The 27,941-nt window shown below is 46.3% G+C and overlaps 1 protein-coding gene across 1 annotated transcript in view; it reads left to right on the forward strand.

Annotated features, from left to right (window-relative positions):
- PHKA1 (phosphorylase kinase regulatory subunit alpha 1) overlaps positions 1–27,941 on the forward strand; it is a 140,602-nt gene that overhangs the window by 76,530 nt on the left and 36,131 nt on the right. The window contains 7 exon segments of the mRNA XM_077485894.1: positions 1,363–1,507; positions 4,213–4,291; positions 6,445–6,623; positions 9,271–9,441; positions 12,392–12,486; positions 27,753–27,796; positions 27,798–27,890. Coding sequence (XP_077342020.1) covers positions 1,363–1,507; positions 4,213–4,291; positions 6,445–6,623; positions 9,271–9,441; positions 12,392–12,486; positions 27,753–27,796; positions 27,798–27,890 — 806 coding nt within the window.

Below are 27,941 nucleotides of genomic sequence, written 5' to 3' on the forward strand. Positions count from 1 at the left end.
CCAGCAGACTCAAAGCTGTCACTCCAGTGGCCCCTCTATAGTAGCAATTCTCAACCTTATTTCACTGGAACCAATGAAATAATTTTTGGGTCCTGGCAGAACCCTTGTTAAATAAATCCATTGGTGAGTAGTGGGAAGAATGCCCTGCTTACAGTGGTGGTCAGAATGACATCCTTCAGTTAAAAAGGTCATTGGGTTCATGACATTTGCTATGCTAAGGGGTGTTGGCCTCAGAACTATGCAGGCACCATCAAATGGGAGGTCAATCAGCCAGAACTCAAGAAACCCATAGCAATCTCTAGACCAGCCATTTTCAAAAAGGGTTCTGTGAAATTCTAGGGGGTCCCTTGAGTGGTGGCTAACCGACCTTCTGTCTGTTGGTGCCCTCATAGTTACGGGTCCAATGCTGCTTGGAAGAGCCAGTGTGAGGGTGACTTTTTGCCACCGCTGCAAGTGGGGCATTTCTCCTACTGACCTTCACCTGTATAAGGGGTGCTTTACCGATGATCCCCCGATGGACTAATCTTCAAGGGTTCCCTGAGACCTAAAAATTCTATTTCAAGGGCTCCTCTGGGGTGAAAAGGTTGAAGGGCTTTACAATATCACCCTTTGTTCCTCCTCTGGCTTCTAGGGAGATGAGGACAGGGTTGAATGAGCTAGGCCAGCATAGATGGTATTTAGAGGGTAAGAGGGAAAGTCTATGACCTGCAAGAAGGAAGGGTGTTATGGTAGGAAACTGAGAAGCATACGAATGAGAATTGGTGTATTTAACCACTTCCCAACTGTAGGATATCCATGGACGTCCTTGGGTTGAAGTGGTTATACCGGGATGGTGCCTGCAGCTTTTAGCCAGCGATTCCCTTTTTGTAAAAGTCACCCTGGTCCCTGGCCATCTCTGTTTCTGGGAGGCTGGAAGTGACGTCATGACGCTTCTGGTTTTGTCAGATGTAAGCACTGCCATTTTTGTTTTCGTGGAGAGCAGAGATCGTTTTTTATTTTTTTTAATCTCATGATTTCCAGGGTAGAGGACAGATTTGGGGCATTTTAGACCCCATTATGAACACCGGTCATGTCTTATTTCTATCACAAGTGTTATTTACATTTCTAGTGATAGGAATAACAGTGTAAAACATTTTTTTTTTTTAAAAACATAAAAGCAACCCTGTCCCCTCATGCTAGGTCGCAGAATCAAAGGCATACATAGGTCACGCCCGCATATGTAAAGGTGTTCGCACCACACGTGAGTTAACGCTGCAAACGATATAGCAAGAGGAAGAATTCTAGCACTAGACCCCTGTGTCTAGCTTTAAATTTATTTTTATTTTTTTCGGTAAACCTTTATTTAATTTTTCTCTCCTACAGTTCATAGATCAGCAACAGTTTTATCTAGCCCTGGATAACCGGATGATTGTAGAGATGTTGCGTACGGACTTATCCTACTTGTGTAGCAGATGGAGAATGACTGGGCGGCCCACCATCACCTTTCCAGTATCTCAAACCATGCTTGGTAATATATCTTAATATAGAAGATTTTTCAGGTTTTGCTAGAACATCGAAAACTGATGACAGGTATGACAGATAATACCATGGTAGTATAGGAAATCAATGATTACCGTGTGGTATGGGGGATGATACCATGGTAGTATAGGAGACCAATAATGGCCATCCAGTATGGGGGATAATTCCGTGGTAGTATAGGAAATCGATGATGGCCATCTGGTATGGGGGATAATACCATGGTAGTATAGGAAACCAATGATGGCCATCTGGTATGGGGGATAATACCACGGTAGTATAAAACCAATTCCCATTTTTGAAGACAACCAGGGATGTAAAAAAGCTTAATTATTCAGAAAGGGTCAATCCTTGGACCAAACACCTTAGCGTCAAGTATCAACTACTGAGAGACAATCAAGAGCAAGGTGTTATTGACATTCAATATAGAAGACCAATGAAGGCCATCCGATATGGAGATAATACCATGGTAGTATAGGAAGCCAATGATGGCCATCCAGTATGGAGATACCATGGTAGTATAGGAAACCAATGATGGCCATCTGGTATGGGGGATAAAACCATGGTAGTATAAAACCAATTCCCATTTTTGAAGACAACCAGGGATGTAAAAAAACTTGCCGTATTTATCGGCGTATAACGCACACTTTTTTTTCCCCCTAAAATCAGGGGGAAATTGGGGGTGCGTGTTATACGCAGATCCCCCGCTGTTGCTACCCGTTTCTGCCGTTCTCTGCGGCTTCCAGGTATTTTCGGGCGTTCTCAGCTATTTTTGCCCACACTCGGCCGTTCTCGGCGGCTTTCGGCTTTCCGAAAGCCGCCGAGAACAGCCGAGTGTGGCCAAAAATAGTTGAGAACGCCCGAAAATATCCGAAAGCCGCCGAGAACTACCGAGCGCCTCCGAGATACACAGGACACCCGCTCTATATCTCGGCGGCGCCATTTTTAAACGCCAAACACACTGACAAGGCTGCAATGCAAGGCTGCAAATGACTGATAAGGCTGCATTGATGGGCATTTAAATGTAAGTTTTTTTTTTTTCCTTAAACTTCCCTCCTAAAAGTTTTTTTCTTTTAAATTCCCTCCTAAACTTGGGGTGCATGTTATACGTCAATAAATGCGGTAATCATTCAGAAAGGGTCAATCATAGGACCAAACACCTTGACGTTAAGTATCAACTACTGAGGGACAATCAAGAGCAAGGTGTTATTGACATTCAATATGGAAGACCCATTAAGGCCATCCAGTATGGAGATAATACCATAGTAGTATAGGAAGCCAATGATGGCCATCCAATATGGGGGATACTACCATGAAAGTATAGGAGATCAATGATGGCCATCCAGTTTGGGGGATAATTCCATGGTAATATAGGAAACCAATGATGGCCATCTGGTATGGGGGATAATTCCATGGTAATATAGGAAACCAATGATGGCCATCTGGTATGGGGGATAATACCATGGTAGTATAGGAAACCAATGATGGCCATCCAGTATTGGGGATACTACCATGATAGTATAGGAAACCAATGAAGGCCATTTGGTTTGGGGATAATACCATGGTAGTATAGGAAACCAATGATGACCACCTGGTATGGGGGATAATACCATGGTAGTATAGGAAACCGATGATGACCATGCAGTATGGGGATATTACCATGGTAGTATAGGAGACTGAAGAGGGCCATGAGGTATTTGCATTATTTTGTTCATGTTGGGGAGCTTTAATTTTTCAGATTTTCCCTCACTTTCTGTTGTAGTGACAAATGGGGTAAATCTCTGCCATAGGGACAGCAATAGATAGTTATGACCCTACCCCACTCTGTCCAAACAGGGACAGAATTTTTTTAAAACTTATTGCAGCTTTCTAGTCCTTTCGATGTGGTGGCTACATTTTGTTTTTTTATTTTTCGGGCAAGATCATTATCAGCAAGTACTAAAAAATACCTCATCTCTTCCTGTGAATTGAACTGGTATATCATATTAGGAAAGCAACCATAGCCCCCTCTATAGATACAGTAATTGATTTAGCATTGTCATCCAAGGGCCTGAAGTGTGTTCTTGGCAGGATCAGAAGGTGAAAATAAAGCCTACAAAATAAAGAACGAATGCAGCCACCACATCTAAGGATTGTTAAGCTGCAAAATATGACATGATTGTTTTTGGAGTTAGTTACGCTTTAAAGGAGAAGTATGGTAGAACAAAAAAAAGCGTGATGTTGAAGCTGTCCCACAATGGCTATTTGACTGAGAGATCACATGACCACTGGTCACTCAACTCTTGGTCTTCTGGGAGAGGAGGAGTGGTGACTGTCAATCACCGACTCTCTCTGCTCCTCCAGAACTTACTAGATCGCCAGGCTGGCGAGGGGGTTGGGCGCAGTTAGCTTCAGCTTTCAGCCATGTGTCAGCTGTCAGTCAAGCAGGTTGGTGCATCTCTCCTGGAATCCTTCCAGAGCCTGGAGTGATTCTGTGACCTCAGCTGGCAGTGGACAATAGCCTGCTATAAGCTGACTCTGCTTCACAAAAAAAGCAAAATTAAGTGCACCCCCATGACCCTCAGGCGAAGTATGACCCAAAAAGCTTTGGCAATACTTCTCTCCTAACTATTCAACCTCTGTCAGTGCATGTTAGCATGAGCTACACCTCAAGACAAAGTCCCTCAACTGGCATATCTTCTTTGCATTTCTTCCTAGATGAGTCCGGCAAAGACTTGGATCCAGCAGTCCTAGCTACGTTCAGGAAACTCCAGGATGGATACTTTGGAGGTGCCAGGTGTGGAATTAATACTCCATCATTTCTTATGTGGTTCAAGTTGGCCAACTTTAGAGGACCACGTGTGATGTCCTGGTTACAAAGTTTAATAGTGTTGTAGAAAAGATTTTTCTGATCATGTTTACCAATTGAAATAAGCATGGGGCAGTGGTCCTCAACCTGAAAATAGAAGTCCTCAAATCCAGCCATATATGCTATAATATGTTCATTGATGGTGGATGATGATGATTATAATGGATGTTAATGATGATGATGATGATGAAGTATGAACGATCATGATGATGAAAAATGCTTGATAAAAAAACGATCATGATGTTGAATTATGGTGATAATGAAGACTGAATGATTGATGATGATGATCATGAAGTATGAATGATCATGTTGTTTATGAAGAATGATTGATGACGAAAAACGATTGATGATGCTAGTGAAGAATGAATGATCAATATGATGATTGAATGATGATGATGAATTAATAATTATAATGAATTCATGACGATTGATGATGAAAAATGAGTGATGGTGATGATGAAAAATGAATGATGATTATAATGAAAAATGAATGATGATTATGATAATGAAAAATGAATGATGATTATGATAATGAAGAATGAATGATGATTATGATAATGAAAAATTAATGATGATTATGATAATGAAGAATGAATGATGATTATGATAATGAAGAATGAATGATGATGATTATGAAGAATGAATGATGATGATTATGAAGAATGAATGATGATGATTATGAAGAATGAATGATGATGATTATGAAGAATGAATGAGGATGATTATGAAGAATGAATGGTGAGTGAATGATTGATTGACTGATGGTGATAATGAACAATGAATGATGATGATGTAGAATGAATGATTGATAATGAAGTATGAATGATGATTACATGATAATGATGATTGATGGCAACGATAATGAAGAATGAGAGACTGTGATAATGAAGAATGAATGATAATAAATTATGAATGAGGGTGATCTTCAAGAATGGATGATGATGATGAATTGATTTTGATGATGGTAATGAACAATGAATTCTAATGATGAAGAATGATTAATGATAACAAAGAATGATTATTGGTTGATGATAATGGATGATCATGATGTTGATAAATTATGATAAATCTTTATAAATTTTTATCATGGTAATGAAGAATGATGATGAATGATTGTTAACAAAGAGTGAATGATGATTAATGATAACAGAGAATCATTGATTAATGGATGATGATGTTGATGAATGATGGTGATGAAATGGTAATGAAGAATGAATGATAAAGATGATGAAGAATGAATTATGGTAAGAATGATTAATGATGATAATAAAGTATGAATGAGGGTGATAATGTAGAATGGTGGAGGATGATGATGAATTTATTATGGTAATGAAGAATGAATGATTGATGATAATGAAGAGTGAATGATGATTGATCATAACAAAGAATGATTGATTATTGGTTGATGATAATGGATGATCATGATTTTGATGAATGATAAATCTTTATTGATGAATGTTTGATGATGATAATAAATTATGAATGAGGGTGATAATAAAGAATGGAGGATGATGATTAATTGATTTATGATGATGGTAATGAAGAATGAATGATTGATGATAATAAAGAGTGAATGATTATTGGTTGATGGATTTATTAATGAAGGATGATGGTGAAGAATGATTGATGATGATAAATTATGAATGAGGGTGATAAAGAATTGATGATGATGAATTGATTTATGATGATGGTAATGAAGAATGAATGATTGATGATAATAAAGAGTGAGTGTTGACTGATGATAAAGAATGATTGATTATTGGTTGATGATAATGGATGATGTTGATGAATGATAAATCTTTATTGATGAATGATGATAGTGAAGAATGATTGATGCTAAAGTATGAATGAGGGTGATAATGTAGAATGGGGGATGATGATGAATCGATTTATGATGGTAATGAAGAATGAATGATTGAAGAAGTGTGAATGATGACTGATAACAAAGAATGATTATTGATTGATGATCATGATGTTGATGAATGATGATGAAGAATGATAAATCTTTTTATTGATGAATGATGATAGTGAAGAATGATGACTACCCCTTTAACTGGCCGCTCTTTCCTTGGTGATTCCAGGACACAGACTGGTCGCTTGTCTGACTTCCTCACCACATCCTGCTGCAAACATCTCAGCTTCATGGACCTTGGTGTGGAGGGTAAGCTGTGTGCCTGGGGGAGTGGCTCACACTCGGGCCAGCCAATCATTGTGCAGGAGCCAGACCAGCCCGTGCATGTGGCTCTGCCAGCCGATGATGGTAAGGGAGAAGGAGAGCATGGAGAACTTGGGAGTGCAAACAAAAGTGGCAAAGCTGTTTAATGGTAACACCGGGAGAGAATTTTTTTTTTTTTTCCCCCAACCTTATAAGAATTTTTGTTGAGCAGCAAAAACGACGTGTCCTGGCTGATGTAAAGCCTAAATCTTTGGAGCCTTGGTTGGGCATTCTTCTCAGAAGTTCTTTTAACTGTTGTCCATCTTTGCCATTAGAAGTGTCTTTTAACGGTTGCCCAATTGTTGCTGGTGACTTTTCAGACTTGATGCATGAGAGCGGGACGTGCCAGAGAATGGAAAATCGGCATCTGGAGGAAATTTTAAAGCTGAACTCCGGGGTTGTCCCGTATTGGAGGCACGTGTATTCTTTGCCTCTGTAAAGGAGTTTCCTGTAATAAAGACCACTCACTGCTGCTCCCTCTCCTTGTGCAGGGTGAACGGTCTTGTCTCCGCTCCCTCCTGTAGTTCTCTGTGGTCGGCCTGTAGTGGGTGGAGCTGCTGAGCCCCTCCCACAGCTCTGCTCTCCACACGATGTACAGCACAGTGATGATGTCACTGTGACAATCTTACACGGTTATAACTGGGTTTGCAAATGCATTTTGTGCATGCAAAGTGGATTTATTATATTTGTGGTTATTGAAGACTATATTTAAAGTTTTTGTGCCTGGAGTTCAGCTTTAAAAAAAAATCATTAAGTGCCCTAATTAGAAATGATGGACCTGACTTTTTTTTTAGCCACAGTTAAATTCACTCTAACGCCCAAAATTTTTTGTACAGGCAGTTAAGCTTTTCTATATTTTTACAGTCTCACTGCTAAAAATACCTGTTGATCCAGACAGTAAAGTTGTGCTTCCTGTGTAAGGGTAAACAGTCTTTTCTGCCTTTCCATTTTTCAAATGCATAGTCACCCATAGAAAGCCTTACTCTCTGTGTGGAAACAGTAGTCTATATGCAGAGGTCCAGCACGCCCCCTTATTCTCTGTGGAAGCAGTACTTTCTATGCAGAGGTCCAACACCCCCCAAAGTCACCCTTTAAGAGCATTGTAGAAACCCTTACTCTTTGTGGAAGCAGTAGTCTCTATGCAGAGGTGCAACACGCCCCCTTATTCTCTGTGGAGGCAATAGTCTCTATGCAGAGGTCCAACGCACCCCCTTATTCTCTGTGAAAGCAGTAGTCTCTATGCTGAGGTCCAACACACCCCTATATTCTCTGTGTGGAAACAGTAGTCTATGCAGAGGTCCAACGTGCCCCTTTATTCTCTGTGGAAGCAGAAGCATCTATGTAGAGGTCCAACACACCCCCAAAAGTCAGCATCTACCAGTTTCTGAAGGCAACTGAGATCTTTTAATACACAATCGTCCAGATTTTATCTACAGCTCGAGTCCCTTAACAGCCATTCTCTTGGCTCCGTCCAGACCGCCCACAGTGCATTTAATCCAGGCGGGCATCAAGGATCGGCTGAATCATGTACATGCACGTCTTACAGCTTGTTCCAAGTTCAGGGCTCGATACGTGCTGCTTCTGTGATCTGTTATCTGGTGGACACGGCGAGTTATAATTACCGAGTATCGTGTGATCGCTATGATTGGTCATAGCGATCACATGACACGAATATAAACAAACTGTCATGAATGGATTTTCTTTAATAAACAATTTGCTTATAGTTGTGATCTGTGCCCTGTACCATGTGATTAGTTGGAGGCAATCGCAGACCACAACCATAAGCAAGCTGTTTATGGTTGTGATCTGTGATTGGCCCACAGTAATCACATGATACCTGGCTACATACACCATGTGATTAACTGTAGCCAATCACAGACCACAACTATAAGAAAGCTGTTTATGGTTGTGATTGGCCCACAGCAATCACATGATACCTGGCTACCTCTACCATTTGATTAGCTGTAAAGAATCATAAAACTATTCCCCCACCCCCCCCCCCCAGAGTAGTACAGTGTCCCTATGGTGACAATGAACTACTCTAAATACAGGATGTGCAAAAAAAATGAAAAAATATAAAAGTTGTTTAAAAAATGTAATAAAAAAATTATTTACATTTTATTTTTATTTTTTTCATACTGTCACCAGTCAGTGTCCCTGATTACCGCCACGCCAGTCATATGAGGAGGCTGTACTGCACAGGGCGGTACAGGGGGTACAAACGGCCTGGTTTTAAAGAAGGTAAAACATTCTGGAGGTCAAGTGGTTAAAGTCCTAATAAAGTGAGTGAGGCCCCCGAAACACATTGGGGATTAAGTTCCTTACATATTTCAAAATAAAACCTGTATGCATTTTAACTTTCTGGTGGGGCATTTCAAGCTTTCGGCTCAACCAATATATTCAGAAGGAGAGGTTTGTGAGAGCTCTGCAGAGGGACCACTGCTTCCACACTAGATTCCTTTCAAGCACTCTGGCAGGGGACAGGCTTTTCTGCTCTAGTGTATTTGACCAAAACATTCAGGTTTTTTTGGGGGGTGCAATGCATGGTTTTAATACCCCATTGTCTTGCATGCTTCCACCAACTATGACCGCTAGCAATAAATCTCGTCTGTTGGGTTGCTGGGATGTTCTAGATAGACGTGCTGGAGAGCGGTCATACCTATCTCCCTTTAATCCTGGTTCCTCACTACAGAAGACTCGGAAGATGAGGTGGCTCAATATCTCAGCCATCTTTTGAGCACCAGCGCACCAAAACCAGCACCCGCCGCACAGAAAGGGGGACTGCATCGCTTCAAGGCGGCCATTCACAGTACGCGGGATCTCATATCCCTTCGCACAAAAGCTAGAAGTCTCAATGTGCAGGGTAAGATGTTTGTTTTTATTGTATTTTTATGTTTAATATTATTCTACTTTTATATCTCTCTAGATGTTTATATTTAACTTTTTTGTTAAAGCGACCCATGTGGTCTCAGATCTGGGATGTGGTGGTCAACTAAGGTCTGAAGTGTTTGGTACTAAAGGGCTGGCTGGGGGGGTCTCTGGTGTAGCTCAGGATGTCCACCATGAAGAGGTAGGCGGGAAAGTCCCTATAGTATAAACTAGCCTCTCTCAACCTTTTTAACACAGAGGAACCCTTGAAATCGTTCTCCAGTCTCGGGGAACCCCTCCTAAAAATTAGAAATCTACAACTCATGATGGTCATTGGGAAGAATTACCTCCTTAGAGATGGCTAAAAAGATCGGTGGGAACTTATCCGAGAGGCAGAATTGTCCCAATGCTGAATCAACCCCTAGAAACCTCTGGAGGAACCCTAGGGTTCCACAGAACACTGGTTGAGAATCGCTGGTATAAACTAATTGGTTTAAAAATGTCTCAAATACAGTTCAATCATAGGAAAGGATGAAAATTGAATGACTAATGCCACGTACACACGAGCAGAATTTCCGTCGGAAAAATCTTGGATGGTTTTTCCAACAGAATTCCGCTCAAGCTTGGCTTGCATACACACGGTCACACAAAAGTTAGCTGAAATTACGACCGTCAAGAATGCGGTGACGTACGACACTACGACGAGCCGAGAAAATTAAATTCAATGCTTCTGAGCATGCGTCAAATTTTTTCCGAGCATGTGTAGGAATTTGCACGTCGGAAATGGTACAGACGATCGGAACTTTTTCCGACCGAAAAATAGAGAACCTGCTCTCAATCTTTTGCTGGCAGGAATTCCGCCAGCAAATGTCCAATGGAGCGTACACATGGTCGCGTTTTCCGAACAAAGCCTCTCATCGGTCTTTTGCTGGCTGAATTTCTGATCGTGTGTACGGGTCATTACTGTACATATGTGGTGGGTACGGTCATCCTATGGGACGGAACATACAACCATCCAAGTATGTAGGTGGAGATTAAACTTGTCTCCACTCAGGAGGAGGGTGGGTGCTCTCGATGCCATGGAGGTCCCAAACCTGGGTCCTATGTGGGGGGGGGGGGTTTACCGGGCAGATGTGTAAAATTGGTCCGTTCAGAAGGAGTTTGCAAAAAAGCTAGTCAGTAGTCTCATTAGAAGGGGCAACAGGTGACTGTTTCGATTGGACCACAACGGGCTTTATTGCAACTTCCTTCTCAACTCTCCAATGCCCTCTGCAACAAGGGAGCAATGAAATTGACCACAACTCTCATGTAAAGAGCAGAAGAAGCCTCAGCCTAGACTCCATCCAGCCCACACCCCTGACAACATGTTTCGCCCCAACTTTGGGGCTTAGTCATGGAACCTTTTGGAGCATCCCTCCTGGTCACCTGCTGTAGTCCGCAGTTTCACCTGCCTACAAGTGATTAGGGGGTCACTAGATGGAACCATACAGAGCGGGGGGGGGGGGGGGGGGCATGAATGTAACACTCCCAGAAGTATGTGAAAAGCATGGAGTGCCATTCTAAGCTGAAGAGGAGTCTCTTCTCTTTATTCTTAGGAGACTGGGTACTGGCGTCTTAATGTAGTCATTCAAACCATGACAGGCATGTGAATAAAGCGGACACCGCTCTCCTGGCCAGCCCTGTGTAGTATAGAGATGAGGAGTGGCCTCAGCCTACACTTCTCCACAAACCACCCCCTCCCCAGCGTGTTTCGCCCCACCCATTGGGGCTTAGCCATAGAGGAGGGAGCTTGAAGCAGAATGTGCATCAAGAACCTTGATTCTGCTTCAAGCTCCCACCTCTGTGACTAAGCCCCGATGGGCAAGGTGAAACATGTCAGTAAGGAGGTGATTTGTGGAGAAGTATAGGCCGAGGCCGCTCCTTATTGCTCTACTATGTGGGCTGGCTGGAATAGCAGCTTCCACTCTAGGCACATGACTCCAAGAAATAGGTTTGTTGAGGAAGAGACCTTCTTGCGTTTCTTTTTATTTTATTTATTCTTTTGGACAACAAAGTTCCTGAACTAGGCAACATGTTAGAATATATGTAGGTGAACTGTTTTGGCTACCACTCTAGACCCAAAGATGCATGAGTATGGCCCCTTTCACACGGGACGGATCAGTAATGATCTGCCCCGTGGTGATCCGCTTGCTCAGCGGGGATCGCTCCGTTGTCCCTGCTGACCCGGCGGATAATAGGGCGGTCCCGGCACACTGTGCAGGGACCGCCCTGTCAGCTCTCCGCTCTCCTCCTATGGGGGAACGAATGAACATGGACCGTCTGTCTGCAGACGGATAGAAAAATAGGATTTTCTTTCGTCTGCCGAATCGGACAATAGCGGAGGCGGACGATAGCGGGTGTCTGCGGATGTTTATCCGCAGACACCCGCTATCCCATAGGAATGCATGTATGTCCGTATTTCAACCGCAAACGGATGGATGAAATATGGACATAATGTCCGCATATGTGAAAGGGGCCTATCTCTGCGAAGAACCCCCCAACCACCTTATAATTCTACCTGCCACCCTAGGTATGGAAAAGCATTTGACCACCTTGTGATTTTGCTTGGACCTAGTTGTCAATTGTTGGACCTGAATGCTGTCACAGGACTGAATTAGTGATCTCCCCACTCCTTGGTGTCCCACACTAGTGTTTTCAGTACTGGCCGCAACAAATGATGGACCCAGGTAAGTATAAGGAGTTTAGGGGGAACCCTTTGCCGAGATGCTGTCACCTTGCATAGGATAGGTCATAATGGCTCTTTAATCACAATGTTGATCTACCACCACCAGTCTTTTTGTTAGACAAAATTAAGTTTTGCTCCTTTTTCATGAATCCAACAATTATGTCAACATAAATGTAAAAAAAATATGTTACATACTGAAAGAATGTAATTCCCTTTCTAGATATACAGATGTATTTGCCTAGTAAGCTGTTAAAATCATCCCAGCCCTCCTTCGACTTGTTGGATTATGCACCCCAACAGCAGCAAGTCGGCAAGGTAACACTTTTGTACATAAAAAGTTCACTATTGTCCAAATAATGAAAATATATTAATAATAAAATAAAATGTAACCTCTGTTTTCTAAAGACCTTCTCCATGTCTATACTTCTATGGTCAAATATTTGTGGTTATCACACCTACCTAAGGCCAAAAGTTGATAGACACCCCTATGCACAATTTACGTTTAGGTGTTTCCAGTGATGGGTAGACAATTGTGTGCTTCCGACCCTGTGACAACAGTTTGGTGAAGACCACTTTTTGTTTCATCATGACTGTTTGCTCCTGTGTACAAAGCCAGCTCCATAAAGACGTGGGTTGACCAGTTTGGTGTGAAGGAACTCAAGTGTTTTGCACAGAGCCCTGACTTCAAACACACTGATGACCTTTGGGGTGATTTGGAATGCTGACTATGATCCAGGTCTTCTTATCCCACATAAGTACCTGACCTCAACCCTACTGGCCATCTTTGGAATATGGTCTTCACAATCATCTTCAGTACCCGACCCAGGGCTGGTGCAGGCATCATTGACACCCTAGGCGAAACCAAATTTTGCCCCCCCCCCCCCCCCCCCCCCCGGCTGCGCCCATGACTCCACCTTACCCTGCCCTTGCTACACGTGACCTATCTGACCCCCTGACACATACACTAATCCACCTGACTCCTACTTCCTGCACTACTCACATCACACTGACCTACCTGATAATTACACCGACCTACCTGGTGCCTACACTGACAATTACACTGACACTGACCATCACACTGACACCTATGCTGACCATCACGCTGACGCCTACACATCGCACTGGCACATCGCACTGGCACCGACGCATGCACTGGCACATGCACTGACACACCGGGGTGGCACTGGCACATCGCACTGGCACATGCACTGACACACCGGGGTGGCACCGGCACATCGCACTGGCACATGCACTGGCACTGACACACCGGGGTGGCACATGCACTGGCACCGGCACATGCACTGGCATGCACTGGCACTGACACATGCACTGACACAGGCACTGACACACCGGGGTGGCACTGGCACATGCACTGGCACTGACACACCGGGGGGCACCGGCACATCGCACTGGCACCGACACTGTACTGACACATCCACTGGCACTGACACATGCACTGACACACCGGGGTGGCACCGGCACTGGCACAGACACATGCACTTGCACTGACACACCGGCACATCGCACCGACACATGCACTGACACTGCACTGACACACCGGGGTGGCACCGGCACATCGCACTGGCACCGGCACATCGCACTGGCACCGGCACATCGCACTGGCACCGACACATGCACTGGCACTGACACATGCACTGGCACTGACACATGCACTGGCACTGACACATGCACTGGCACACCGGGGTAGCACCGGCACATCGCACTGGCACTGACACATGCACTGGCACACCGGGGTGGCACAGGCACATCGCACAGGCACATCGCACAGGCACATCGCACTGGCACAGGCACATCGCACTGGCACAGACACATGCACTGGCACAGGCACATGCACTGGCACATCACACTGGCACATGCACTTGCACTGGCACATGCACTGACACACCGGCACATCGCACTGGCACCGACACATGCACTGACACTGCACTGACACACCGGGGTGGCACCGGCACATCGCACTGGCACTGCACTGGCACACCGGGGTGGCACCGGCACATCGCACTGGCACTGACACATGCACTGGCACACCGGGGTGGCACCGGCACATCGCACTGGCACTGACACATGCACTGGCACACCGGGGTGGCACATCGCACTGGCACAGGCACATCGCACTGGCACATCGCACTGGCACATGCACTGGCACACCGGGGTGGCACAGGCACATGCACTGGCACAGACACATGCACATGCACTGACTCATGCACTGGCATAGACTCATGCACAGGCTCATGCACTGGCACATGCACTGGCACAGGCTCATGCACTGACACTGGCACATGCACTGGCACATGCACTGGCACATGCACTGGCACAGGCACTGGCACAGGCACTGGCACAGGCACTGGCACAGGCACTGGCACAGGCACAGGCTCATGCACAGGCTCATGCACAGGCTCATGCACAGGCTCATGCACAGGCTCATGCACAGGCTCATGCACAGGCACATGCACTGGCACAGACTCATGCACTGGCATAGACTCATGCACTGGCATAGACTCATGCACAGGCTCATGCACTGACACTGGCACTGACACTGGCACTGGCACTGGCACTGACACAGACTCATGCACTGGCACAGACTCATGCACTGGCACAGGCTCATGCACTGGCACAGGCTCATGCACTGGCACAGGCTCATGCACTGGCACTGGCACATCGCACTGGCACTGGCACATCGCACTGGCACTGGCACATCGCACTGGCACTGGCACATCGCACTGGCACATCGCACTGGCACATCGCACTGGCACATCGCACCGGCACATCGCACCGGCACATCGCACCGGCACATCGCACCGGCACTGGCACATGCACTGGCACTGACACACATCACACTGACCTACATGACTCCTACTTCCTGCATTACTCACACACAAACCCCCTCCATACAGCTCAATGTAGATCGGCGAGGATCCATCCTCCTCCTTACCTCTGCTCTTTGATGCTGCCTTCAGCGACCATCATCCGGGCCTCTCCGACTCCTCCGCACTGGGTGTGCAGAATTGTTCAGGAGTCCACGCCAGTGCCGTCCACCCGCTCCACCTCCGCGATGTCCCCGCCAGGACCAGGCCAGCACCGTCCACCCACTCCGCCTCCATGATGTCCCCGCCGGGACCAGGTCAGTGCCGTCCACCCGCTCCACGATGTCCCTACTGGGCAGGAGGTCAGCTGACCGACCTCTCAATGCTCCCATCTCCGCCGAGCCCCGTCCCTCCGCTGCACTCACACAGACACACAATGCCGCTCCAGAGGGACAGGCTGGAGCAAAGGAGTCCTGGAGCGGCGCTGTGAGATGAACCCGTGTGAGCACAGTGGGGCGCTCAGTGGCAAACATGGGGGATTGGTGGCGCCATTGGCACACCGGGGGGGGGGGCGGGAGATCAGGAGAGGAGCTCACGCCGGACAGAGGCCGTGGTTGCGCCCTAGGTGGTAGTGCGCCCTAGGCGGCTGCCCCCTTCGTCTAGTGGTAGTGCCGGCCCTGACCTGACCTCAACCCTACTGGCCATCTCTGGAATCAAGTCTTCACATTCAACTCCAGTTCCTGACCTCAACCCTACTGAACACCTTTGGGATCAGGTCTTCACATCCAACTTCAGTACCCTGACCTCAACCCTACTGAACACCTTTGGGATCAGGTCTTCACATTCAACTTCAGTACCCTGACCTCAACCCTACTGAACACCTTTTAATATCGGGTCTTCTCATCCAACTTCAGTACCTGACCTCAACCCTCATGAATACTTTTGGGATTGGGTCATCTCATCCAACATCAGTACCTGACCTTAACCCTACTTGAACACCTTTGTGGTCATGTCTAATCAGCCAACATCAGTACCAATCTCAACTCTACTGAATGCTTTTTGGGATGAATCGGAATGCTGATTGAGCCTGGTTGTCTCATCCAACATCAGTACCTGACCTCACAAATGCTCTTTTGACCAAACACACTCCAAAATCTTGTGGAAAGCCTTTCCTGAATAGTAGAGGCTGTTACTGTATATGTGAAAGAAAGGGCAATTTCATGTTTGTGCCTATGTGTGAGGGGCGTCAAACTGGAAACTTCAATTTTACAGGTATTAAAAAGGGGTGCTAGCGTGGCGGCACTACACGCAATAGTAAGTGGCAGGTGTGTCCTATTACTGGTAGGTAGCGCACATGTCATGTGCCAATCCAGAGACTGTTAATCGAGATGACAGACAATAGTGTTAGTGCATTCATGGTGATGACGTTTTTTGTGAACGAAGGCGTTAAACCCACGGATATCTACAGAAGACTTCAAGCACAGTACGGTGATGAGACGCTTAGCCGCAAGAAGACATTTGCATGGTGTAAACGTTTCAAAGATGGCTGTACGTCTGTCGGTGACGATCCCGGGCCGTGGTGGTTCCAAACCCACAGCAGTCATTCTTGTGAATATTCAGAGCGTGGATCGCCTGATCCTGGATAATTGACGCATAACCTGTTGTGAAATTGTAAAAGAGACGAGATTAGCATTTCAGCACTGATGACAAAGTGAAACAGACAAATCTTTCTATGCCGAAACGTTTCAGGCATTATGGGTTTTACTGCCTCCTTTTTTCCCCTGCAACGTAACGGCATAATAGGCTAGAATGTAATTTTGCACTCCTTGAAACTTGTTCTTTTATTCTATAAACTCAAAAGTCCCATTTGATTCCAAAAAGCTCATGTAGGTGTTATGGTAGGGTGATCACCAAATTTAGGTCATATTGCTTTGCTAAGTAGTAGTTTGTCACATTAGGCTTGGCCTGTTTAGTAATGTTAAAGATGTTGCACCGTTCATCCAAGTGGCTTTCTCATTTCAAAAGATTGTTGAGAACTTTGCAAAAAGTGTAGACATGCTATGGGTTAAGTCCAGTTGCGTAGGAGCATGTCACCTCTGGAACATTTCTCTATTATGCCTATGTGACGGGTTTATTGCACTCCAGCTGTGAGCAGATAGAAGCACACAGAGCAGCTATGCCTGCCCCTCCCCTTTGCTGCCCATTCACAGAATCATTTATGATTTCTGAATGCATTTACATAAGATAAAGGCTTCTGTGAATGGGCAGAAGCAGTGGCGGATGGGGCATAACAGTTCCAGTGACTGGAGCTTTGGGAGTTATCTTCCTGGAACTCAATAAAGCTGTCAGATGTGAATAATACCTTGTTAGGCACCTTGTTAGACTTATCTCATGGTATGCCTACAGTTTTTACAGAGTAGCTGAATTTCTAAAATTCATCTATAAAACTGGCAAGGGCAACCCTTTCTTCGTATATCACTTCCAGGCTACTTGCTCTTTCAGTGACTGCATGCCATTTCTCGGGTCTGGTTTTCTGATTGTGACATTTGTAGTCAGAGTCTTCAAGCGGGAAATGCGATACTCCTAAGAACCAAGGCCTGAGGTGTGCCTTGGCCTAGCTGGTCAGTATGCCTGAGAAGAGGGCAAAAAGACACAAAATTTAGGTGAAGAAGGGAAGGTAATGAACCATCACGGATAAAGGTGTGCTCCCGGACGGCAGTAGTACGTATCCAGCAAGTAACCGGAAAGTGTTCGTAGTGGCAAAGAACACACCGACTTCTGACTTGGCGACGAGAAGGAACCCCCTATCGAACCTGTGACACTACCCTGAACCCAACTGAACATCCCCTGAAAGATTGAATAGAGCCGGATGCCCGTGACACCCAGACCAGAGAATGAATAGCTTGTGAAATGAGAGGATACGTGAGGGGAAAGGAACAAGGCCTGGCCCGAGGAAACCCCTGCAAAAGATGGCGAAAATACCCCAATGAACACCAGTGAAATAGCCCAGAGACACGCCCCCAAGAGGGTGAGTGGCAAAAAGACCACTAGCAGGAGTGCGAAAAAGCTGGAAACCTGATGGATGTGACGGAGTAAGCGGATAAGGCCCATGCACCATGGCAATAATACTGTCAACCTGGAGAAACCATACCAGACGCAGGACCCAGGTCCCACCGGCTATGATCGGGTCATACTACAGCCTGAACCCAACAGCTGGGACAGAAACCTGAACCAAGGAGGGCCAGACTCCCTCCCGGGGAAATGGTCCCCATGGCATGATACAGACATACCCAAGCCCCCCCTACTTGGAACAAGCTGGGGATCGGAAAAGACGACTGGACTGATGTCCCTAAATGGCAATCCCGGCAATAAGTTCAAACAAGATCAGAGCCAAGAGTGGAATCCAAAACCATTATGACATCTGCCCAACCTACCCCCCAAGGACCGTCACGGGGACGTGGCTAACAAACACCCTGAGAGAGACTATACATCCCTGGGCAGTAACCAGGGCCTCAACACAACAGGACATCAACTGAAGAAAACATTTTCGCCTGCTTCTGACCCAAGAGTGAGCCCAGTGGTGAAATGACCTCAGCACCAATCAACTAGCCCACAACAACGGCCGGGCTGAAGGAAGTGATAGCAAGCATGGATGATATTGGTATGGATGCCAAGATGGCCCAACCTGAAACACAAACTAGAGAAATGACAGACAACCAGACATGAGAACAAAAATACCACCCTGCCTAACTAAGAATGAAACATGAGCAGAAAAAACAAGACCACTGCGCGTAAAATAACCTGACGGACGGACCCCCCCACCCACATGTATGTGAGCCCAAGTAACCTGCAGTGCAGAGACAGGTAATAAACTGGAAACTCAGGGCTAGTGTACCCACAGGCAATGGTGGGTAGTCGTATAGATGTGGTGAATGAACATGCAATGTATGACGTATGGTATATGAGCGAGAAGATTGTGGCCAACAATCAATTAATAAACGAAACCTCAGCCCGTATGGATCTATAGACGTGACAGATCCTGACGTGTGAGCCCTAACTACCTGACCCAGGTACAAAAACATGACACAGACACAATGGGACATGACAATCAACAAAGACGAACGACTACCAGAGTATGCCATGAGTGAACAACGCCCCTCTGAGAACTCCGAGACTGAACACCAAGTCTGAAATACCATGACAGGCATGCTGGCAGCAACATAAAGACAGGAAACGCTGAGACAGGAAACGCTGAGACAGAAACACAACATGCCATGATGAAACACCATGACAGAAAACTCTGAAACTTAATGCTGAAGCAGAAACGTAGTGACAGAACCAGAGGCAAAACGCAATGACAGCAACAACCAAGACTGAAACGCTGAGGCATAAATGAAAAGCCAGAAATCCTGGGCCAGAAATGCTAGAACAGAAAAATCTGAGACAGCGATGCAACAGCAAAATCCTGGCCAGTAATGCAAAGCCTGAAAACACGCTGAGACTAAATGCAGAGACAGAAATGCAAAGACAGAAATCCTGGCTCAGAACGCTATGACAGAAATCTTGGCTCAGAAAGCCATGACAGAAATCCTGGTTCAGAAATGCAAAGACAGAAATCCTGGTTCAGAACGCCATGACAGAAATCCTGGTTCAGAACGCCATGACAGAAATCCTGGTTCAGAACGCCATGACAGAAATGCTGGTTCAGAACGCCGCAGATAACCATATATAATCCAAAAATTGTGCAAATAGCAAAAAAATAAATATATGTATATGTATCTGTGCAGACAACTATAGCAGTGTACTATGCTCAACAAATACTTAAAATCAATTTATGACCACGGATTAGCATATGCAGCTACAAACGCAGTTGGATCACAATCAAAAGAGGGTGCCACTACTATCTCCACAATAGCTCTCCAAGTAATATTACTCACGATCGTATTATTCGAAGGTATGAATACTTTCCAAATGATTATTAAACACAACCGTATTATCCCAGGTCTGAGCACCAAATAAAGAAAGCTCTCATTGCGCAATGATAACCATTCCTGCATGCTACACACACGACAATTTCACTCACATAACCATGACTGCCAAGTAGCGCATTCAAACAATCAGCTAGAAGGAGGCGTTCCCCACACAGGCTTCCCTGCCAGCTGTGTTCACAAAGGCTCCAAATGGGTAACGTCACTGGCTCCACTCATACATTGAGCAGTTAATGCCATAGAAAACAGAAATCCTGGGTCAGAAAGCCACGACAGACATGCCGGGGCAGTGCGCTAAGACAGACATCCAGGGGCAAAAACGCTATGACTGAAAAGCTGGACAGACTGCTATGACCGTAATGCTGGACAGACTGCTATGACCGTAATGCTGGACAGACTGCTATGACCGTAATGCTGGACAGACTGCTATGACCGTAATGCTGGACAGACTGCTATGACCGTAATGCTGGACAGACTGCTATGACCGTAATGCTGGACAGACTGCTATGACCGTAATGCTGGACAGACTGCTATGACCGTAATGCTGGACAGACTGCTATGACCGTAATGCTGGACAGACTGCTATGACCGTAATGCTGGACAGACTGCTATGACCGTAATGCTGGACAGACTGCTATGACCGTAATGCTGGACAGACTGCTATGACCGTAATGCTGGACAGACTGCTATGACCGTAATGCTGGACAGACTGCTATGACCGTAATGCTGGACAGACTGCTATGACCGTAATGCTGGACAGACTGCTATGACCGTAATGCTGGACAGACAGCTGACAGGGGAAGCTGCACAGAACGTTGTGACGGAAATGCTGCACAGGAACGCTGTGCCCCCCTATGCTGTGACAGAAAATCTGGACAGAACGCTGTGACGGAAAATGCTGCACAGAAATGCTGTGCCCCCCCCCCCCCCACGCTGCGACAGAAAAGCTGGACAGAACGCCGTGACGGAAATGTTAGACTGAGTTAGACAGAAATGTCACGTGGAGCTCAGTCGGGGGGGGGGGGGGGGAGACCCGCCAGGTGGAGCTCAGGCGGGGGGGGGAGACCCGCCACGTGGAGCTCAGGCGGGTGGGGAGACACGCCACGAGGAGCTCAGGCGGATGAGGAGACCCGCCACGTGGAGCTCAGGCGGGGGGGGGGGGGGGAGGAAACCCACCACGTGGAGCACAGGCGGGGGGGAGGAAGGCCCACCACGTGGAGCTCAGGAGGCCCACCACGTGGAGCTCAGGAGACTTGCCACGTGGAGCTCAGGCAGGTGGGGAAACCCACCACGTGGAGCACAGGCGGGGGGAGAGGAAGGCCCACCACGTGGAGCTCAGGAGGCCCACCACGTGGAGCTCAGGAGGCCCACTACATGGGGCTCAGGAGGGGGGAGACCAACCACGTGGAGCTCAGGAGGGGGGAGAGACCCACCACATGAAGCTCATGAAGGGGGGGGGAACCCACCACGTGGAGCTCAGGAGGAGGGGACCCACCACGTGGAGCTCAGGAGGGGGCGACCCAGCATGTGGAGCTCAGGAGGGGGGGACACACCATGTGGAGCTCAGGAGGGGGACGACGACCCACCATGTGGAGCTCAGGAGGGGGACGACGACCCACCATGTGGAGCTCAGGAGGGGGACGACAACCCACCATGTGGAGCTGGGGGGGGGGGGGGGACGACCCACCATGCCCAGGTGTGCATTACACATATCTGCTTAGAAATGAAATGGCCCGGTGGAAGCTACAGTCATACAGGGAACGCCACAATGCTCATAGACCATGTTTGTTCCTCAGGCTATGTGAGCACTTGGTATACACACTATTCGTCATATTTGGCCATCACCATGGATAAGCAAGGCCATCCGCTGCCAAGAAGAAGTGATGGGAGGCTTTCTCTGCCCATGTATGGCAAACTTCAGTAGTTTGAATCAAAGCATTGGTGCATGTGTCTCAAATGATATCATATCTGCCAGCATGAGTCCTTTCCCAGTGTTTATTATTTATTTATTTATTTATTTTTTGGGAGAAAAATGTGCCTTCTAGTAACAGCCCAAATTAGTTCTGTGCATTAAGAAACAGAGCAAATAAATAGCTATAATAGCAAATAAGCTATCTTGCTCAAAGAGACTCTGACATAGGCGTTTTTTGGCACGTTCCCTATGTGAGGGGGGTGGGAGCCGGCATAGCCGAATACCTCCCCCTCCCCCCGCCAGGAGAACCGGCGGGTACACTGCATATGTGAGGGGGAGGGAGAGCCGGCACGGCTGATTACCTCCCCCTCCCCCCTGCCAGGAGAATCGGCGGGTACACAGCATATGTGAGGGGGGAGGGGGAGCCGACGCGGCCGATTACCTCCCCCTCCCCCCCACGAGGAGACACAGCGGGTGCTCCGTACCCGCGAGGGGAGAGGGGGAGCCGGCGGCGGCCGACTATCTCCACCTCCCCTCACCAGGAGAAACAGCGGGCGGAGCCAGCCGACCCCCCTCTCCCCACAACGGGAGAAAATCTCCTCCAGTGCTGCATCCCACAAATCACCAAAGCTTCCAGAGCTGGCGGGCGATCCCCAGGCGGGTGGCTCCCTCGTGGAGCTAAATGCAAGGGGAGTAGGCAAACAAGTGAGGGGAACATAAAGGAAGGACGCCCCCCCTCTCCCCCCGGCATGAGCACCAGGAGAAGGGGACGGGCTTCACGCCAGCCAGCTGGAGCCGTGGGTGGTGAAGGGAGGAAGTCGGACGGATGGATGGACTGTCCCGTCACCCCCCCATGCCTGGACGCTAGGAGAAGTAACTGCCGACGGTCGCCACCCCCCTCCCTGCTGGAACACGTGGTTTAAAAAAGGGGGGGTGACGGCAAGGTGGCCTCCACAAGCCAGTGGACCCAGGGATGAGGGAGGGAGGGGATGAGGGAGGAAGGAAGGCGGCCAACCGCCGCTCTGGAAAGACGTGCTTCCACCCAGAAAACCTAACGACACTGGCCCTGACAGAGGAGGAGGTTTAAATAGCCCTCTCATGCTCCTCCTACAAATACAGGCTGGCCTGAGGCCAGCCTTACAACTAGTAGGGCATGCCTGTGCATTAAGACAACACTGGAGGGGTATTGGGAGATGAAGACTTCCCACACCAGGAAGTGCCTAAACAAAAACCTTCATGGCACAATCACCAGGGATTATTTGAATGAAAGCATATTTAAGGAGTTTGAAATGGCATTACCATGTTAAGCGAATAAGATTTCCACTTTTGGGTGAAAAGAGCTGTCCGAACCTGCCAGTCCCTATGTGAAAAAGTAATCCCCCACCTTGCTAAATCATGAATGAACTGTGATTAACCAAATTTTTTGGAAAGCTGAGTGAAATTACACTTGACACACCCAGGCCAGACCTGTTGAATCAAGACATCACTTAAGTAGAAGCTGTCTGACAAAGTGAAGCACATTAAAAGATCTCAAAAAGCAAAGAAATTCAAGAACAGATGAGGATAAAAAGTCAGCCTGGAAGGGGTTTCAAAGCCATTTCTAAGGCTGTGGGACTCCAGTGAACCACGGTGAGAGCCATTATCCATAAATGGAGAAAACTTGGAACAGTGGTGAACCTTCCCAGGAGTGGCCGGCCTACAAAAATGACTTTAAGAGCACAACGACAACCACTCATCCAGGAGGTCATAGAAGAACCCAGAACAACATCTAAAGAGCTGCAGGCCTCACTTGCCTAGGGTAAAAGGTCAGTGTTCATGATTCAATAATAAGAAAGAGACTGGGAAAAAATGGCATCCATCCATGAGTACCAAGGCCAAAGCCACTGCTGATCAAAAAGAACACAAAGGCTCCACTGACATTTGCCAAAAAACATCTGGATTGTCCCCAAGACTTTTGGAAAATTATTCTGTTAACTGATTAGACGAAAGTTGAACTTATTGGAAGGTTTGCATTCTGTTACATCTGTCGTAAAACGAACACAGTAATTCATTAAAAAAAAAAAACACACATCATACCAACAGTCAAACGTGGTGGTGGTAGTGTGGTGGTCTGGAGCTGCTTCAGGACCTGGACGACTTGCCCTCATTGATGGAACCATGAATTCTGCGCTCTACTAGAAAATCTAGAAGGAGAATGTCTGCCCATCAGTTTGTGACTTCAAGCGCACTTGGGTTATTCAGCATGACAATGATCCGAAACACACCAGCAAGTCCACTTGAATGGCTTAAAAAAGAAATTAAGGTTTTGGAGTGGCCTAGTCAAAGTCCGGACTTAAATCCAATTGAGATGCTGTGGCACATGACCTTAAATGCTGGAAAACCCGCCAATATGGCTGAATTGAAACAATTTTGCAAAGGCCACAATTCAACCACAGTGATGTGAAAGACTCGTTATCAGAAACGCTGGATTGCAGTCGTTGCCGCCAAGGTGGCACAACCAGTTATTAGATTTAGGGGCAATTACTTATTCACTTAGGGCCAGGCAGGTGTGGACAGCTTTTTCCTTTTTTTTTTTTTGTTTTTTTTTTTAAGTCAGCAGCTACAAATACTGCAGCTGCTGACTTTTAAAATAGTGACACTTACCTCAAACAGACATCTACAAGATAAATGAATAAATCAATTCACCCGTAGAAACAACAGCGCATATTACTCTATAGAAAAAAATATATGTTATTTGTTCTAGTGCAAACTATTGTTCTACGGAAAACATGTATATACTCCAAAATATAGTCATACAAAATAGTTATTGTCCATGATGACTATCCATATGTCCAGATTATACTGAATAATCAAGATGGTTTCAGTGAAAGAGGAACTGAAACAGAATTATCTATTCCAGTCCATAGAAAAAGCAAAACTGAAACAAAGTATCCTGGCACAGATCATAAGGGGTATACGATGCAATCCTTCCTTAACGTGATTAAACTTCCAACAGTGAAATGCAGTGTTCGCAAATTTGCTGGGGTGCAATCCCAGGCATGAGGCGACCCCCTTTAGTTATATTCTTACCAGATCTGCCTGGTTACACGGGCTCTCAGATATTACTCCTCATCGGCTGGATCTCATCCGCTTCATGAGTGCCGGGTAATTCAAGATCAGATCTGCCTGGTTACACGGGCTCTCAGATATTACTCCTCATCGGCTGGATCTCATCCGCTTCATGAGTGCCGGGTAATTCAAGATCTCGGAAAAAAGCAATTGCGGGAAACAAACATAGCGTAATACTGTCTCGTAAAAACACAATTTATTTCAATGAAAAATATTGCACTCACAAAAAACAATCCTTTAAAAACATTGGTTCACTCAACGTGCATAGTTCTTTATCACAGTCAGGTACGGGGAGAAGTATTAGCATCAGCTGCCACTGGCCGTCGCCACATAATAGCTCACGGTTAAAGCTGTGCGCCTCTTCCTCCCTCCTGTCAGTTCCTCTATGCTACTAACGTGTACTACCACCCTGACGCGTTTCGTCGTGTTGACATCATCCTCAGATACAGATAATTCTGTTTCAGTTCCTCTTTCACTGAAACCATCTTGATTATTCAGTATAATCTGGACATATGGATAGTCATCATGGACAATAACTATTTTGTATGACTATATTTTGGAGTATATACATGTTTTCCGTAGAACAATAGTTTGCACTAGAACAAATAACATATATTTTTTTCTATAGAGTAATATGCGCTGTTGTTTCTACGGGTGAATTGATTTATTCATTTATCTTGTAAATGTCTGTTTGACGTTTCTTAGTGGTTTTATTTATTTAATGCCTTTTAAAACAGCTGCTTAAATTCCACAGCTCCCAGGTAGAAAGCACACCATTCAGTGTTAAGCGCCTTTTGTTTGCTTGGCTAACGGGCGGAGGTTACCCTAAGCAAAGGTGTATATTAGTGACACTTACCTGTCCAGCGCGCCCGCGATGTCGGCACCCGAAGCCGATCTCTAGATCGACACTCGAGTGCTGCCGCCGCCATCTTGGGTATGGGAATCAGGAAATGGAGCCTTTCGGCTTCATTTCCCGGTTCCCTAGTGCGCATGCGCGAGCCGCGCTGCGCAATGAGGACGGTCCCCGCTGCCTCTGGGATCTGTGTGTTTCCCAGCAGGCAGCGGGGAACTTGCGGAAGGGGGCGGGCACTTGCGGAAAGGGGCGTAATGTACGCCCCTTTCCGCAGAGAGCTAGCCCGGAAGTGGGTGTAGTTACCTGGATTATCCAGGTAACTGCACCCCCCTCCCCCCTGAAAGGTGCCAATTGTGGCGCCGGAGGGGGGGAGGAATCCGATGAGCGGAAGGTCCATTTTAGGGTGGACCTCCGCTTTAAATTGTCAAAAAATAAAAAGAATCAGGAAGGAGACAAATACTTTTTCACAATACTGTTGTTTTTAAAGGTGGAAGGGTGAAAATGTGACAGTGGCTGATATATCCTTGTGTATTGGTCAGCATCAGCAACTGTCCTCAAATTTTCACCCTTCCACTTTTTAACCACTTGGCGCCCAAGGTACGTCATATGACGTTGTCGGCTTTGTGGTGGTATATCTGAATGATGCCTGAAGCTACAGACATCATTCAGATATCAGCATTTTCAGCCGGCGATTCCCTGCACCATAAGAACGATCATAGCGGATGTTCCGCTGCTTGATTGTTCTTACGAGCGTCAGGAGGGGACATCCCCCCCTCCCGCCGCTTCTACCGACTCACCGCTTCCATCAGTGAGTCGGTCACAGGATCCGCCGGCCCCCAGATGGTATCATAGAGATTTCCGGCGGACCAGATGGTCCCCGGAGTCTCTATGATCGTTCGGAGGCTGGGCCCGATGTTATAACGTCATGCCCGGCCTCTGGATTCAAAATAAAGGCGCTGCCTCAGCTGGGAAGCTGGGAACGGTTTTTGTTTTTTTGATTTTAGGCTTCCCAGCCTAGAGGTGAGGTGTAGGGTCTTATTGATCCCATATCTCACTGTAAATAGGTTCGATCATGCCATTTTCCTATTACAAGGGATGTTTACATTCCTTGTAATAGGAATAAAAGTAATCAAATTTCTTTTTTTGTAAAGTGTCAAACTAAAAAAAGAAAAGTAAAATTAACAATAAAAAAAAATTGAAAGTGCCCCTGTCCCCGTGAGCTCGTACGCAGAAGCGAACGCATATGCAAGTCCCGCCCACATATGAAAACTGCGTTCAAAACACACATGTGAGGTGTCGCTGCAAACTTTAGAGCGAGAGCAATAATTCTAGCCCTAGACCTCTGTAACTCAAAACATGTATTCAGTAAAAAATTTTAAAGCGTCGCCTATGGGGATTTTTAAATACGAAAGTTTGGCGCCATTCCACGAGCGCGTGCAATTTTGAAGCGTGACATGTTGGGTATCTACTTACTCAGCGTATCTTCATATTTCACATTATACAAAAAAATCGGGCTAACTTTACTGTTTTTTTTTAAAGCATGACAGTTTTTTCTCTGAATAAAAAGTTGCAACGACCGCCATTGTATTCTCTAGGGTCTTTGCTAAAAAAACATATATAATATTTGAGGATTCTATGTAATTTTCTAGCAAAAAAATTATGAATTTTACATGTAGGAGAGAAATGTCAGAATTGGCCTGGATGCGAAGTGGTTAATGTTTCAAATTGGATGATGGCACATTTTTACCTCCCTTTGACCTTTATTATATGAGGCTAATACTCAATAAATTTTTTTACAATACTGTTGTGAAATTGCTTTGATGTGGACTTTTCATTGAATACCAATAATGCTAATGCGACTAATATATATTCCTGAAAGTTGTTACGTTTTTCAGATTCCAGCCATCCATGAAGAGATGCATCTTCCCAGGATACATCAGACAGACGGATTTTACTGCTCTTGTGGAAATCTTACGGGACACCTCCAATGTCCATGAGCAAGCTAATATACTCTACCTTCTGTATACCATGAAGTGAGTTCAGGACCCCTGTGTCTTCTCTCTCTTCTCCTCTCCCCCCTCTCC

The sequence above is a fragment of the Lithobates pipiens genome, unplaced genomic scaffold, assembly GCF_037356315.1.
Source record: "Lithobates pipiens isolate NorthernLeopardFrog02 unplaced genomic scaffold, aLitPip1_a1.2 Scaffold_1, whole genome shotgun sequence".
Classification (NCBI taxonomy): Eukaryota; Metazoa; Chordata; class Amphibia; order Anura; family Ranidae; genus Lithobates; species Lithobates pipiens.